The sequence below is a fragment of the Mustela lutreola genome, chromosome 5 (assembly GCF_030435805.1).
Source record: "Mustela lutreola isolate mMusLut2 chromosome 5, mMusLut2.pri, whole genome shotgun sequence".
NCBI classification, from domain to species: domain Eukaryota; kingdom Metazoa; phylum Chordata; class Mammalia; order Carnivora; family Mustelidae; genus Mustela; species Mustela lutreola.
The window spans coordinates 114127862-114143238 of record NC_081294.1 but is presented as its reverse complement, the minus strand read 5'-3'; the positions used below and the strand labels follow the sequence as shown (position 1 = coordinate 114143238).

The 15377-nt window shown below is 37.2% G+C and overlaps 1 protein-coding gene across 18 annotated transcripts in view; it reads left to right on the top strand.

Moving 5' to 3' along the window:
- MEF2C (myocyte enhancer factor 2C) overlaps window positions 1-14953 on the top strand; it is a 163346-nt gene extending 148393 nt beyond the window's left edge. For 13 of the 18 annotated variants that reach the window (XM_059175439.1, XM_059175435.1, XM_059175442.1 and 10 more), the window contains 5 exons: window positions 1215-1387; window positions 2916-2939; window positions 3822-3951; window positions 4560-4695; window positions 10165-14953. In XM_059175439.1, coding sequence (XP_059031422.1) covers window positions 1215-1387; window positions 2916-2939; window positions 3822-3951; window positions 4560-4695; window positions 10165-10486 — 785 coding nt within the window. In that variant the 3' untranslated portion in view covers window positions 10487-14953. The remainder of the gene's footprint in view (window positions 1-1214; window positions 1388-2915; window positions 2940-3821; window positions 3952-4559; window positions 4696-10164) is intronic. The other 5 variants (XM_059175448.1, XM_059175446.1, XM_059175451.1 and 2 more) reach the window with 3 other exon arrangements.
- The last annotated feature ends 424 nt before the right edge of the window (window positions 14954-15377 follow it).

Here is a 15377-nt window from a genome sequence, read left to right as displayed (position 1 = left end):
AGTCTGGATGGCACCTCTCTGTAGGCACCTGCCCCGAGGCCGCATTGTCCTGGTTTGGACATTTCACATGTGTGTATTGAATTACCACAAAGGAATTGCAGGGCGTTTGAGGACTGGGGCCAAGTCCTTGCCTCCCCACAGGGTAGCACACAGTATCATTCGTCCTGGGGTAATAGACACTTGTGTTTTAGGATAATGATAATGATGACTGACCATAACAGTGAGGTTTGACTGTCTCCTTTAGAGAACTTCAGAAAACAACTGTCTAGTTTTCCAGCAAGGATTGTCAAATTGGAGAGCGGGTCTCTATTCCTCTGCAGTGAGAGGCAGCAGAAAATAACCAACAGATGATGTTCTGCCTCAGCTATGGTTGTACCAACTCCCTCCATAGCTCTTCCTGTCATGGAGCAATGTATTTTGCATTATGAGAAATGGCATCCTTCAGACAGCCGGTTCTGTTAGTGGCGGGTTAAACATCAGCTACCTATCTACAGGAACCCTTTCAATGTCCATATTAGATGACTCTTCTTGTGCCGTGGTGAATCGGCACCACAGTGGAGGCAACATGCCTTCATTTCAGCTCTTAAGAAGGAGTCCTGCTTTTGAAGGAGAACAAGACTTCAGGGTCATAAGCTGAACTTGGGAGGAGGGCAAACCAGACGGAGGAAAACCATAAGGAGAAACCACTCCAAGGAAAGGGGAACTCAGCAGCAAACTGTGGAAGAGGCTACCCCTCCTGCAGGTCCTAGAAATTATAGTCTTACTGGTATGCCCTTTCTTCACTTGAGGACACACAGACACACAAAATAAAAACCAAACCATTGAACTGAAAGAGTGAGTCACACCAGTCAGACCTTTGCCAAGCTAGTCAGCTGAAGTGCAGAACCGATTCTGTGCTTTTCTTAGGCCCTGAACAACGGTCTGACTTTCTTCCTGAAATTTTTTTTTCATAGAATAAAAGTATATGTCGATTTCTGAGCGAGTTGGTATATATTAGCTCTTCTCATTAAAACATGTTTCGTCTTCCTTCAGAGAATATTTAAAAACTAACTGACTGGGTTAGTCTTCACATGGAGGCTGTTAGTCATCCTACAGACTTTGTTGTATGTCTTACCCTGTTAAGCTTTGATTTTTAATCTCTCATAGTGTCTTCTATAGAAACGTACTTGAATCTAGATTTCTTCCTGAATACTTTCATTGTTTTGTGTTAACAGGGAACGGATATGGCAATCCCCGAAACTCACCAGGTCTGCTGGTCTCACCTGGTAACTTGAACAAGAATATGCAAGCAAAATCTCCTCCTCCCATGAACCTAGGGATGAATAACCGTAAACCAGATCTCCGAGTTCTTATTCCACCAGGCAGCAAGAATACGATGCCATCAGTGGTAATGCGAGACGACGTTTTAAATAAATGTTGATCATGTTTTGTATATGTTTTGCTGTTTTTGTATCTTTCTAACATTTTTGAATTACTTAGGGGCTCCCAGAAAATTAACTTACTGATGCTATTGCTAGAGCCCTGTTTGTATTTAGCCATTATTTCTGGTAACTGGTTCACATTTCCCTTTTCCATGTTAAAAAAAAAAAATCAAAAACAAAAACCAAAAAACCAACATCCAATAAACTCCCCTATAAAACTCATGTTCTGGGACCAAAAAAAAGCATTTCCTTTTTTTAAGACCTGCAATTTATAATTAGAAAAAAATCATGACTTACTACTCTGCTTATGGTGCATACAGTTTGACCAATGGTAGAATCAAACTCACAAAATAGGGAATTTCATAACAGATTTTTATAATACTGAACTGGTTATGTCCTCAAGGTGCTGACAACCAAAAATCTTTTCCATAATTTCTAAATGAATGTTCTCATGTTAGTAGCTGGCCATTCTTTTCTTAGGTATATTGCAACGATTACTATATCTTTCCATATATGCCCTTCATGCAAATAACTACCTCCGAAAAGCAAATCGTTTTAAAATCCTAGGCATTCTGAGAACAAAGGTTGTATTTTACATAAAAAAAAAAAAGTTGGCCCTGTAAGAAAAAATAAATAAAAAAATAATTAAGAAGTATAAATAATATCCCTGGACTCTCTCATTTTCCTTTCTCCTGGGTCTGCAGGGCTAAGACGAAGATAATAACTGTGGGACCAAATTCAATAACAAAGAGACTTACATCAGTGTTCTCCAAATTAGCTTTGCTTAAGAGCGAGAACATTTAAAACCAAGATTCAGTAGACAAATTTAGATCATTCTGCAAACACATTTCTTTTTTTTCATTCTGTGCTCTGTGGCAAGCTTCAGGGTAAAACAGTCCTGCAAGCTGATTAGTTTATTATGGCACAGTGCAGATTAATTTTGAATATCAACCAAAAAAAAATCACATAATATGCAACATTCCCTTCGGAAAGACTGGTTCTAATAAATAAAACCTCCCACAGGGCCATAGCCAAGCGGTGTGGGCCATGCATGGCAGCCTGTCTCTATCCGCAGATTTATTCTAAGTTCTTAAAACTGATGTTCTCCCGGGGATAGGGATCCTGTGAGTGGTCCTACAACCAGCCTCTCACCAGCAGCCAGGTGCAGCACCCCCCCACCTCCTCCAGCAAGTGGGGTTTCAAAATATAATCTTTTTTCTTTTTTTTTTTTTCAAAACGTGGTGCTGAAATAATGAAGGTTGAGACACTGACCTGTGCAGAAAACTGGATAGATTGTCTTCACATTGGAGACAAACAGCTCATTAAGGGAAACAAAGAATGTCTTTGTAAGGAGTTATCTGTAGAGTCTAGGTTTTAAAATTGTTTAAACTGTTGTGTCTATCAGAAGATGCTTTGCCTTTTGTTGAAAAGATTTTGCCCAATTATAAATATTTACAGACACTAATTAATAAAACTCCTTCCCCATGCTCTCAGTCTGAGGATGTCGACCTGCTTTTGGTAAGTAGTAAAAGTACTTCCCTTAAATGGCACCTGCAAGGAGAAACCCAAGGTGACTTTTAGGTGGAGTGGCTCTAGTAAAATGGGAATATTTCAGAAGTTACCATAGTGTGTCCAAATGAATCATATTTAAATGCCATTAATTTCAGGTATCACACACCTGAAAAGAATGTCAGGTTATTTATTTTTCTGTCTCAACCTTTGCAAGAGAAGACCATGTTTTCAGTTTATTTTAGGACTTGATTTATTGTAAAATTCTAACAAAAATAATTTCCTTATTTAAACCATGAAGATACTTATTTTTCTAAGAATTCAAACTGTCATGATTTTTAAATGTATGTGAATCTTTAATCTGCTTGCTGTAAGGAGTTAAATATACATGTTAGGGGCTTTGCCATTTAGTTCTGAGGGAAGTTTAGAAGAATCTGAAAAAAGTGGTCAGAGCACCACCTGCTGGTCAGAATGTAGCATGAAATTCCGCCCATCTGCTCTGCTGTGTATAGAACTGAGCATAAAAACCACCATGGTTGATTTTAATTTTTTTTAATTTGCATTTGAATAAAAACTGAAACAATGGAGTACAGTATACATATTTCATCAGTTTTCAACATAGTCTGTTTTTACCCATAATAAAGCTTATGGTACTTGTTACTAGTTCAGTTGCCTAGGAGATACTGATGTAATGGGTTACTATGGCAACAACTGGTCTCTTGAAGGATTGTAAATGATAGGGTTGGCAGAGTTCATAGAGACACATGTTAAATGATTAATTTCATGAGACTTGTACCAAGTTATTTCTTTATACACAAAATTAATACTGAAATCTAATATTTTTAACTTTAAAAAATTCTATCAATAATGTCTCTTTATTTACTTTAAAAGAATCAAAGGATAAATAACTCCCAGTCTGCTCAGTCATTGGCTACCCCAGTGGTTTCCGTAGCAACTCCTACTTTACCAGGACAAGGGATGGGAGGATATCCATCAGCCATTTCAACAACATATGGTACCGGTGAGTAGCTTTACCATGTTCAAATAGTGCATTAAATACTTTTTGTTAAAAAGCAAGATTAAAAAAAAAAAAAGATATCACTCTTTAGTCTATTAGGAAACTTCATTTAGTACCTGTGGCATCCACAGACTATACCATTACCTATATGTTACTAAGACAAAGTGAATATCCATATTTTTTCTTTCTTAAGTGACTGAAAGTTTTATTGACCTGACCTGAATTCAATATAAAAGACCAATTTCAAGGAAAATGAGCCATTATTTCTTGGATATAATAGAAAGCTCACTTTCTCAGGATTGTTTTAAAAACATTTCTAGATCATCAAAGATGTATATACTGTAATGCCAGATTGTAGTTCTAGTAAACTAAAATTGCAAGCTGTGCTACTTTAAAGCTTTTGTGGAATACTTGTTTTTTGGTAAATGAGACATCTCTTTTAAATAGAAATTGCTTCCGATGCTTTATCTCCTTCTACCCTGAGAGTAAGAGAGTTTATAATAATCATTACATGATACTAATAAGAGTATTTTTGAATTGGAAATGTGTATTTACCATTTGATAATTTTCAAATTAAGTGTTTTCCCTCATTGTTTTATTTATTGGTCTAGAGTACTCTCTGAGTAGTGCAGACCTGTCATCTCTGTCTGGGTTTAACACCGCCAGCGCTCTCCATCTTGGGTCAGTAACTGGCTGGCAACAGCAACACCTACATAACATGCCGCCATCCGCCCTCAGTCAGCTGGGGTAAGCAATGTTATTTCTATTATAAAACACTTTGAGAATGTGTTCTTGGATGACAACAGCAGTCTCTAGATACTGTGCTCTAGTGTCCCATTGAAGGATGTAAAATTCTACTTTATCAGAATGGGAAAGTAATTATCAGATCAGTATCTTTTAAGTCAGTTAGATATGCCTTTCCTTGTTTTTTGAGAGAAGGGGAGCTCTGTGATAATGAGATACATTACTTCCCTATTGTTTTAGGCTATATTGGTTTCCACTTTGATCAATGAAAAACTTTCATTTAGTTGACTTTTCATATAGCTCACGTGGGACATAAGAAGATACTTATAAGTTCTTTAAATTTTAGATATATTTGTGAACCCTTATCACTCAGCATACAACATCTAATTTATGCTAACCTTAACCTAGTACTACAGTATCTCCTATACCATCGATTTCATATATGTATAGTGTACTCACCATATGGCTATATATTTATAGATATTGCACAAATTAAATATATGTGTATATGTGCATACACTAATTACCTAAATTTGGGTATAAAAATAATTTCTGTGGTTTTTCTGAAATCAGAATATGTGTATTTCTGCCCCCTTGTGGTAATTTTGAGAAATGTCTTTATCATAGAAATGACTCCTGTCATTTATGTATGGAAATGTTCAAACCTTTAAAAAGCCCTGAATTCATAATTCACACTCCTTGTAAAACAGATAGTTTTTCTAAGCTTAAAACGTGAATCAAAGATCTGACTCTAAGTTTAACTAATAACTCCATCACTGCAGTTAATCTTCAGAAGAAAATACTAGGAAGATATAAAATATTGAAAGATAAGAGCTTATATTTTAGAAACACTCTATATGCCTACCTCGTTTTTACTTTTCTGCCGAGCCATGTGGTTAGAATAGTTAGCTAGCTCTGTGCTAAAGAAATAATGAGAATAAAACACTGATTAGAATAAAAATCTCTGACATCACAACTTCATCTATCCTCCCTGCCCTCCTAGCTTTCTTGTGGAATTGATTTCACATAGATGAGTGCTCTAGTAATAGAGTTTCCCCCATTCACTATTTGCTTATGTGCATCCTGCTCACTGATCATTACTGTTGAAAATCTAACCTTCCATGTAAACAATAAAATAAATTTACATGGTATTATTGCTGTGCTTTCTTAAAAGATTGTTAACTATTTAGATATATTAAATACTGATCAGCAACAGAGTTTCTCCTTTTAGGACATTTAAATTTTCTCAGAATTGTTAACTATGCAAGTAGACATTTACTGCAATAACTTTTTGAGATAATTATGACTGAGTACACGATACCATCCAGGCAATCTTGAAGTACATACATGCGGTGTCGCACTGCTGGGGCTAAGCAGTGAATCCACTGTACGTGCTTCTTGGCAAGGATCAAGGCAGCTGTTCACATGTCATGTTTCACAAAATTCATCCATTAGAGGACTGGATTTCCTTAGAAATTATCGATGTCAAAAGCCATATTATTTTATCTGAATGTGGCTTTCTTTTGTTTTTTGTAACACCCGACAATTTGCATTTTACATATTAATGTATGTATTTTAACTATACTGTAATCTTAAAATTCACTTCTATTACATGGGAAGAATCTAATTTTCTGCTTCCCTTAATAAAAGCTTCAGTAAATGAGAAGGGAGAGAACTGGCCTACAGAGGAACCAAATTACAACAGCCAGGGATGAAGCATTTTGTTTAGTTCCGGTTTCTTTCAATAACGGTTTTCATGGTGCAGTATTTGACTCTGAACTTAGTCTATGAGTTTTTATTGCACTTTTAATCACTTCCCTTATCCCTCAAATAGATAGGATACCCCTTCCACACCTTCTGGTTTTGGCTAGCCTCCTTCCTTCCTTCCTTTCTTCCTTCCTCTCTCTCTCTCTCTCTCACACACAAACACACACACTCACACACACACAGGGTAGCTTTTGCAAAAAAAAAAGGTTCCTTCAGAGGGACTAGCCCTTGTTCACACAATTAAATGTTAAACTATTTTTGAAAATCCCAAGTTGTAAAATTTATGTAAAATAAATTATATGAGGTTTCTTAATTCCCTACAGTGTGAATTAATTCAAAAAAATCAGTATTTTTTTTAGGCTACAGTTTCCTCATGTTCTTATGTGAGGGGTTCACGTTCCTCTGTAGAGATATAGTGTTCAGAGTAGAGTAAAATATATTTCAGCTCTTCCAAAGCATATATTCCCAGCAGCCCAAGATGGTCACCATAGTTCTTTCCCAAAATTAAGAGGATAAAAGAGCCCTTCATGTTTTGTTGATGGAAATACCTTCAATTCTTAAAAGCAGTACTTTTAACTCTCTATAGTATTTGATTTTATCTAACCAAGTCAGATAAATGGCATTCACTGATTTGTTGCAGGAAGCAGAAATGATAGGCAGAAGGAACTTGCCATCAGGGGTTAGTGACAGTCCTTTGAATACGAATATTTGAGCAAATGACCCTCAAAATTTTAAGCGTTTTTCTCATAGCGCCTTAAAAAAGGGCAGCCTGTTTTCTGGAAGCATTTCTATACACCATCTTTGTTGATGTGGGTGTTTAAAGACAACTTTTAAAAGGTTAAGTTAAATATAGTTTGATAGTCTAATTTCCAGGCGGAGGCAGTAAGAAATTTGAATAAAACTATCCAGTCATGTTTCATTTCTGAGCAATTATGGGGAAGGGTAGGTGTTTTCCCAGTTGGAAGGCATCTGTAGTACATGAAAACTTGCAGCAGGAGTGGAGATGGGCAACTTGCATATCTGGCTTCTGTCTCCCCACCTACCTCTTTCTCACCCACACACATGGAGTATTTCACAATTCTCTGGGTCTATAAAAATTTTGCTCTCAAGAACAAGCAGACCAACATGCTTGTATCTGAATCTAGCATGTATACAGCTAAGGGATTTTTAATGCTTTTTTTCTTTCCAAGATAATAATTTGATAACAGAGACTAGCCAATTACACTTCATTCTGTTCGGAATCCTCCACCACAGTAGAATGAAGCTGAGTCTCAGTCATCACGTACATCTCAGGACTGCGTTTAGCGTCCCCAGAACTACTCAAAATGCTTCATATGTGCTTTCAGTGTCACAGGAAATGCCACTAGAAAGGAAACCGAGGGGCTCGCTTATTTGTTTACAGGAAGGGATAAGCAAGCAGTGAGTGTTGTTATCTCCCATGGGGAAGAGAAGCCGCAAAACCAGTACAAGCCAGTTCACAATGGAGATACCATAAATACGTAGATAATGCAGTTTCTAAAAGCTGCATTAAGGGAAACAGCATTTTGATTACACTATTTTTTGCATCAATTAATCCATCCAGATCAACTGCTTCTACTTGTCCATCTCACCAAAGTTTTTTACTAATTGTCCATGTCTCCCTGCCTGTGAAAAAGCAATCTAAATGTCAAAGGGCAGTCAAAGTATTGGTTGAGAAGCCACTTTGTTTACAGGCTCCTAATTGACGTTTGTTATTAAAGAGTTGTGTGATTCATAGTAGAAGCATTTAATTAAATTTTAGTGAAACAGCCTTTCTTATCGAGAGCCAGGAAAATTCTTTCTTCCAGAAATCAAAAGATGATTTCCTCTGACATCAAAATGAATCATTAAATAACTTTGAACCCAGATAAAACAGTCCACCATCATGGATCCTTTTGAAATACAGGTGTTCCCTCCCCCCACAGCCCTGGCTTAATATCTTCTTGATTTAAAGATTATTTAATTAAACTCTTAGAAAATTAATAAACCGATGCAGTGTCAAGTAAAAACTATAAGTAAATAATGACAAGTATAAACAGGCGATTGAAAAATCATACGCACTCAATGTGGTAACTCGATATAAAGGCTAGGACTGTTTTGATCCTATAACATAAAAGCTGGAGAAAGAAAGGCTTATTAGGGAAACAAATAATTCTCCTTTAGGTCATTCTAGGCATTAGCTCATCTATTAAGAGAAGGAAAGTAATTCTTTGCCAGTAGGTGGTGCTTTTGTATAAAACATCACTCAAAGATAAACTCATTTTGACTAATTTTATATCTCTATACATCTTGAGCCTGAATTGCATCTCCCAAAAAGCCAACCCCAAGTTATTCCACTTCTTCCTCTGAAATATATCCCCATTTTCTCACTGCTCGTAACGACTTTTTAATGCCACCTAATTCTCTCCATTTGAAAGTAACATAATCACGTCCCTGGGTAGGTAGGCTCACTTTCCTTTGTCTAGAATGGGTGTATCTGTATGGATTATTCTTCACCGTGACTACTAAGGGAGATATCTGTGCTCTCTTGACAACGTGGGCAAGTAATGCTGACTGTAGCCACGGATGTCAGTGCGATCAGAATGCAGGAGCAGGACAAGCATCTTAAAATTGATGTCGGCAGTGTTCTCCCCGTTTATCCTGATCAAAGTCATTGCGATTGCCAGCTGACACCCAAGGGCTTAATGCTTTTCCCTCCAGAGTGCCAAGTGTCCGAATTCTTCCTCATTTGGGAAGAAGGGAAAGTCATACTCTCCTGGAATAAATGAGGATTAAGGTTTATAAACACATTAAAAGCACACTAGATCCTTCTTTACGAAAGCTTTTCCTTAGACAAATCCACATTTCTCAGCTCATACCAATTATAACTACAGGCTGAGCGATATCCTACTACACACGGCGGCAGGGAGAGGATGGCAGTGATGAAGTTGAGGTTCTTGTGGAAAATAGACGCCCCTTGCGTCCCACGTAACAGAAAGGATGAAGAAGGGCCAGCCCTTGAGCAATGTTAGTGGGGTAGGAAGTCTAAGTGTTTTTAAACCAACATTCAATTTTCGGCCAATAATCTTCAGCCTCCTTCCCCATCTTTCCCCCCTCCAGTCTTTCGCCAGATACAGTTAAGTGTAGCATTTTAGGGGATTTATTCACTCGAAATTTGAACTCTCATCTCTCGCTCTGAAGACTGTACATCTTCATGTGTTCGCACTTATTACGTGGAGGGAACCATTTATATCCGTCACAGGCTTTTTGCAGTAATTTCCACACACAGGCGTTACTCAGTCAGAGACGTCTCATTCAAAAGCTACATATTGTATCTTAAATCTTAGGTTAGATTTCGGAACTAGTCTAGGGAGAAATTCCACGGACACAGAAAATGCTTTTTTCCACCGTGTCATGTTAAGCCTCTCTGAGCCAGTAACCTGCATGTGTAGGGAGCCTGTCAGAAACTAGAGGTATGATTCACAAGGCCTGGCCCCGTTAAATACTGTAATTACTCCCAGGCATTCTCAGTGGCTCTGAGCAGGCACTGCCCCTCACCCCCACCCCAGTGCTTCCGAGCACGCTCTCCTCCCTCTGGGCATGCTCCGGTATCTATGCGAGTCTTGAAGCTGATGTTTGATGTAATTGTGAGTTCCTGGGGGCTCCAGGCCTCCTCCATCTGTAACTGGGTTTCCTTTCCTCCTACAGAGCTTGCACTAGCACTCATTTATCTCAGAGTTCAAATCTCTCCCTGCCTTCTACTCAAAGCCTCAACATCAAGTCAGAACCTGTTTCTCCTCCTAGAGACCGTACCACCACCCCTTCGAGATACCCACAACACACGCGCCACGAGGCGGGGAGATCTCCTGTTGACAGCTTGAGCAGCTGTAGCAGTTCGTACGACGGGAGCGACCGAGAGGATCACCGGAATGAATTCCACTCCCCCATTGGACTCACCAGACCTTCGCCGGACGAAAGGGAAAGTCCCTCAGTCAAGCGCATGCGACTCTCTGAAGGATGGGCAACATGATCAGATTATTACTTAATAGTTTTTTTTTTTTTCTTGCAGTGTGTGTGTGTGCTATACCTTAATGGGGAAGGGGGGTCGATATGCATTATATGTGCTGTGTGTGGAAAAAAAAAAAAAAGTCAGGTACTCTGTTTTGTAAAAGTACTTTTAAATTGCCTCAGTGATACAGTATAAAGATAAACAGAAATGCTGAGATAAGCTTAGCACTTGAGTTGTACAACAGAACACTTGTACAAAATAGATTTTAAGGCTAACTTCTTTTCACTGTTGTGCTCCTTTGCAAAATGTATGTTACAATAGATAGTGTCATGTTGCAGGTTCAACGTTATTTACATGTAAATAGACAAAAGGAAACATTTGCCAAAAGCGGCAGATCTTTACTGAAAGAGAGAGCAGCTGTTATGCAACATATAGAAAAATGTATAGATGTTTTGGACAGACCCGGCAAAGGGTGGCCATTGGTAAATGTTAGGAACGCACCAGGTCACCTAACATCCCGAGAACGCGCTCACAAACCTGCACGCATATCATTGGCGTATGGCACTCATTAAAAAGGATCAACGACCATTAAAAGAGGACCATACCTATTTAAAAAAAAAAAAAAAATGTGGAGTTTGAGGGCTAACGTATTTAATTAAATAAATAAATCTGGGTCTGCATCTCTTATTAAATAAAAATATAAAAATATGTACATTACATTTTGCTTATTTTCATATAAAAGGTAAGACAGAGTTTGCAAAGCATTTGTGGCTTTTTGTAGTTTACTTAAGCCAAAATGTGTTTTTTTCCCCCTTGATAGCTTCGCTAATATTTTAAACAGTCCTGTAAAAAACCAAAAAGGACTTTTTGTATAGAAAGCACTACCCTAAGCCATGAGGAACTCCATGCTTTGCTAACCAAGATAACTGTTTTCTCTTTGTAGAAGTTTTGTTTTTGAAATGTGTATTTCTAATTATATAAAATATTAAGAATCTTTTAAAAAATCTGTGAAATTAACATGCTTGTGTATAGCTTTCTAATATATATAATATTATGGTAATAGCAGAAGTTTTGTTATCTTAATAGCGGGAGGGGGGTATATTTGTGCAGTTGCACACTTGAGTAACTATTTTCTTTCTGTTTTCTTTTACTCTGCATACGTTTTATAAGTTCAAGGTCAGCTGTCAAAAGGATAACCTGTGGGATTAGAACATATCACATTGCAACACCCTAAATTGTTTTTAATACATTAGCAATCTACTGGGTCAACTGACATCCATTGTATATACTAATGAGTTTCTTTCATGCTATTTTTTTGTTTTTGTTTTTGCATTATTATCAAATGCAGGGCCCCTTTCCGATCTCACCATTTCACCATGCATCTTGGAATTCAGTAAGTGCGTACCCTAACTTGCCCGGATCCTAAATTATCTGGTTGGTTTTTCAGCCTAGAATCTGAGACACTTTTTAGAAACATGCCCGGAATAGAGAAGCTGTGTTGGGGCACATGTCCTGCAAATATGGCCCTAGAAACCAGTGATATGGCGTTTACTCAACGCACAAGTCATAAATTCCCACAGAAGAAAAATGTGAAAGACTGGGTGCTAGACAAGAAGGAAGCAGGTAAAGGGATAGTTGCTTCGTCATCCATTTTTAATTATTTTAACTGACCCTCAACAATCTTGTCAGCAATATAGGACTGTTGAACAATCCCGGTGTGTCAGGACCCCCAAATGTCACTTCTGCATAAAGCATGTATGTCATCTATTTTTTTCTTCAATAAAGAGATTTAATAGCCATTTCAAGAAATCCCATTAAAGAACCTCTCTATGTCCCTTTTTTTTAATTTTTCAAAAAATAGCGATGACTCTTGTCTAATATTTGTCTATAAGGGATTAATTTTCAGACCCTTTAAAAAGTGAGTGCCATAAAAAAAATTGATATATATTGTTTTAAAAGAGATTTCAATCTAGGAATGATTTTCCTTCTCTTGGAATGTGAAGATCTGTCGATTCATCTCCACTCATGTGCATTGACATACACAGCAACAAAGATACAGACAGTAAGATCGACACTGCTATAGCACGTCTAGGACATTTCTTATCCATCCTTTTCTTTCACTTGCATAGTTCCTATGTGTTTCTCACTGTAAAAGGCTGCCGCTGGGTGGCAAAAGCCAAGAGACCTTACTGACTAAGCTGTATTTTCTTAACTTGATCTGAAATCCACAATTAGACCACATCGCACCTTTGGTCATATCCATATAGGATGCTAGCCTGCCTTGTACGAATGTTTTCTATATTAAAAACAAAAGAAAAAAACATCTTTCAACCTTTCCATATATCCCACTCCTTAAGATATTCATGGAACATGAAAGAAAATCATTTATTTAGAGGAAAAACAAAGAATCATCCTTGAAAACACACACACACACACAATCACACACACACACTTATTCACACGTAGCGGGGGGCATCTAAGAAAATCATTTTCCTCACCGTAGACTTGATTCCATCCTTAGAACCATCCTTATAACTTGATGTGTATAAAATATGCAAACATGTCACAAATGTTCTTTGTCATTTCAAAACACTTTATCAATATCAGCAGAAATTTACCAGTGGGTGGGAAAGGGTCATTATGTGAAACTATGAAGAAATAGCCATATTAATTTTTTACCTGCAATTTGCCTCAGCAACAAAGGAAAAGTGAATTTATAATGCTGAAGATAAAGTAATCTAAAGTACCAGCAGAAGCCTTGGCTATTTATAGCAGTTCTGACAATAGTTTTATAAGAACATGAAAAGAACAGAATCACTTGAAAACGGATGCCAGTCATCTCTTGTTCCCACTACCGAATTCATATAAAGTGGTGGCAAGATAGCGAAGGGATAATCTGAGAGTTTTTTAAAGATGATTTAACGAGGAAAAGCACAATTTTGATTGTGATGAGTCACTTTCTGTAAACAATCACTGTCTCTCTTTACCCTTCTACCTTATCTGTAACTTACCATTTATTGTATTTGCAAAGCTAGTATGGTTTTGGGTTTTTATCACAGTAAATCCTTTGTATTCAGGAGTTTAGGGCAGAGCCCTGAGGGTGTATGATTTTACATAACCCATCCTAGAGTAACATTTTAGGCAACATTCTTCATTGCAAGTAAAAGAATCCTAAGTAGCATTTTACACAGCTACAAATATTGTTATAGCTAATCCTATTTTGAAAGATTTTTGGTAATATTAAGCTTAAATACTGGTAACACTGATGCAATATAGGGAAGCTGCACAACCTGTATATTGTATGCATTGGTGAGGGGAAGGCTGGTCATTTCAATCTTTTTTAAAATTGTGTTTTTTAGTAAAATGGCTTATTTTTTTCCCAAAGGTGGAATTTAGCATTTTGTAATGATGAATATGAAAATACCTATCATCCTCGGATCATTTTAAGGTTGACTAAAGTGAGAAAAGGAAAGAATTCCAATACACTTTTTAAAAGAATGTCTGCCCTCTCACACTTTTGATGTATTTGTTTTTCTTAACATACCCATCTTTTAATTTAGAGCTAGTGGTTTGTTTTTTTGTTTTGTTTTGTTTTGTTTTGTTTTTTGCCCCCTTTTTGCTTTTGTTCATTTTTCCAAAGGGTAAATGCTTTGTAATTTCTTTCTTTAAAAAAAAAAAAAAAAAAAAATTGCCTTTTTTTTTTTTTTTAAAGAAGCAGCCACTTGAACCCTCAGTAAAGGCTGTTAACTGAGCATGGCAGACTTCATCTGTTCCCATTTGTGCCATCTGCTGTGATGTCGTCACTTACATGGCGTTAATTTCCTGCCACTACAGATCTTTTGAAGATTGACGGAATACTGGTGTCTGTTAGAATGCTTCGGACTACAGATGTAATTAAAGGCTTTTCTTAATATGTTTTAACCAAAGATGTGGAGCAATCCAAGCCACATATCTTCTACATTCAATTTGTCCATTTTGGTTATTTTCATAATCGGGTATTGCATTTTGCCTTCCCTAGTCATACCTCAAATTGATTCATACCTCAGTTTAATTCAGAGAGGTCAGCTAAGTGACGGATTCCGTTGTGGTTTGAACGCAGTACTAGTGTTCTCTCGCAGACCTGGGTCGCTGTAGGCATAGGACTTGGATTGCTTCAGATGGTTTGCTGTATCATTTTTCTTCCTTTTCTTTTTCTGGGGACTTGTTTCCATTACATGACAGTAATTAAAATAGCTTGTAAATGAGGGCATACAAGCATTTGCAACAAATATTCAAATAGAGGCTCACAGCGGCATAAGCTGGACTTTGTCGCCACTAGATGACAAGATGTTATAACTAAGTTAAACCACATCTGTGTATCTCAAGGGACTTCATTCAGCTGTCTGTAGTGAATAAAAGTGGGGAATTTTCAAAAGTTTCTCCTGCTGGAAATAAGGTATAATTTGTATTTTGCAGACAATTCAGTAAAGTTACTGGCTTTCTTAGTGATGCAGTGTCTGTGGTGCATTTTTTTAATTAATGTTTTGCTGTTTAAATATTTTCCACTTAATAGTGTTGGTTAAAAGCAGCTTCTCCCACAAGTGCAAGTGAGCATTTTGAATTTCCAGCTCAAAATACATTTACAAAAGGGGGATATTTGTGTTTGGAGGGAAGAAAGGTATAAACTTGATTTCTTTTCTTGGGATGCTACATTTACTCAGCCAGTGTAGCAGTTCAAGGTTCTTATCAAGTGGTTCAACTTCTTTATCAAAGTAGTTCCGTGAAGACCTTGGGTAACTTGCTTGAACACAGAGAATTTTCCCAAAGTCATTCTGAAAAGCACTACCATACAATAAGTTATTTTTTAGTGATGTGTACAAAGTATTTTCAGATTTATTTTTTCTTCATCAAAATAATTTATTTAACCAAAACC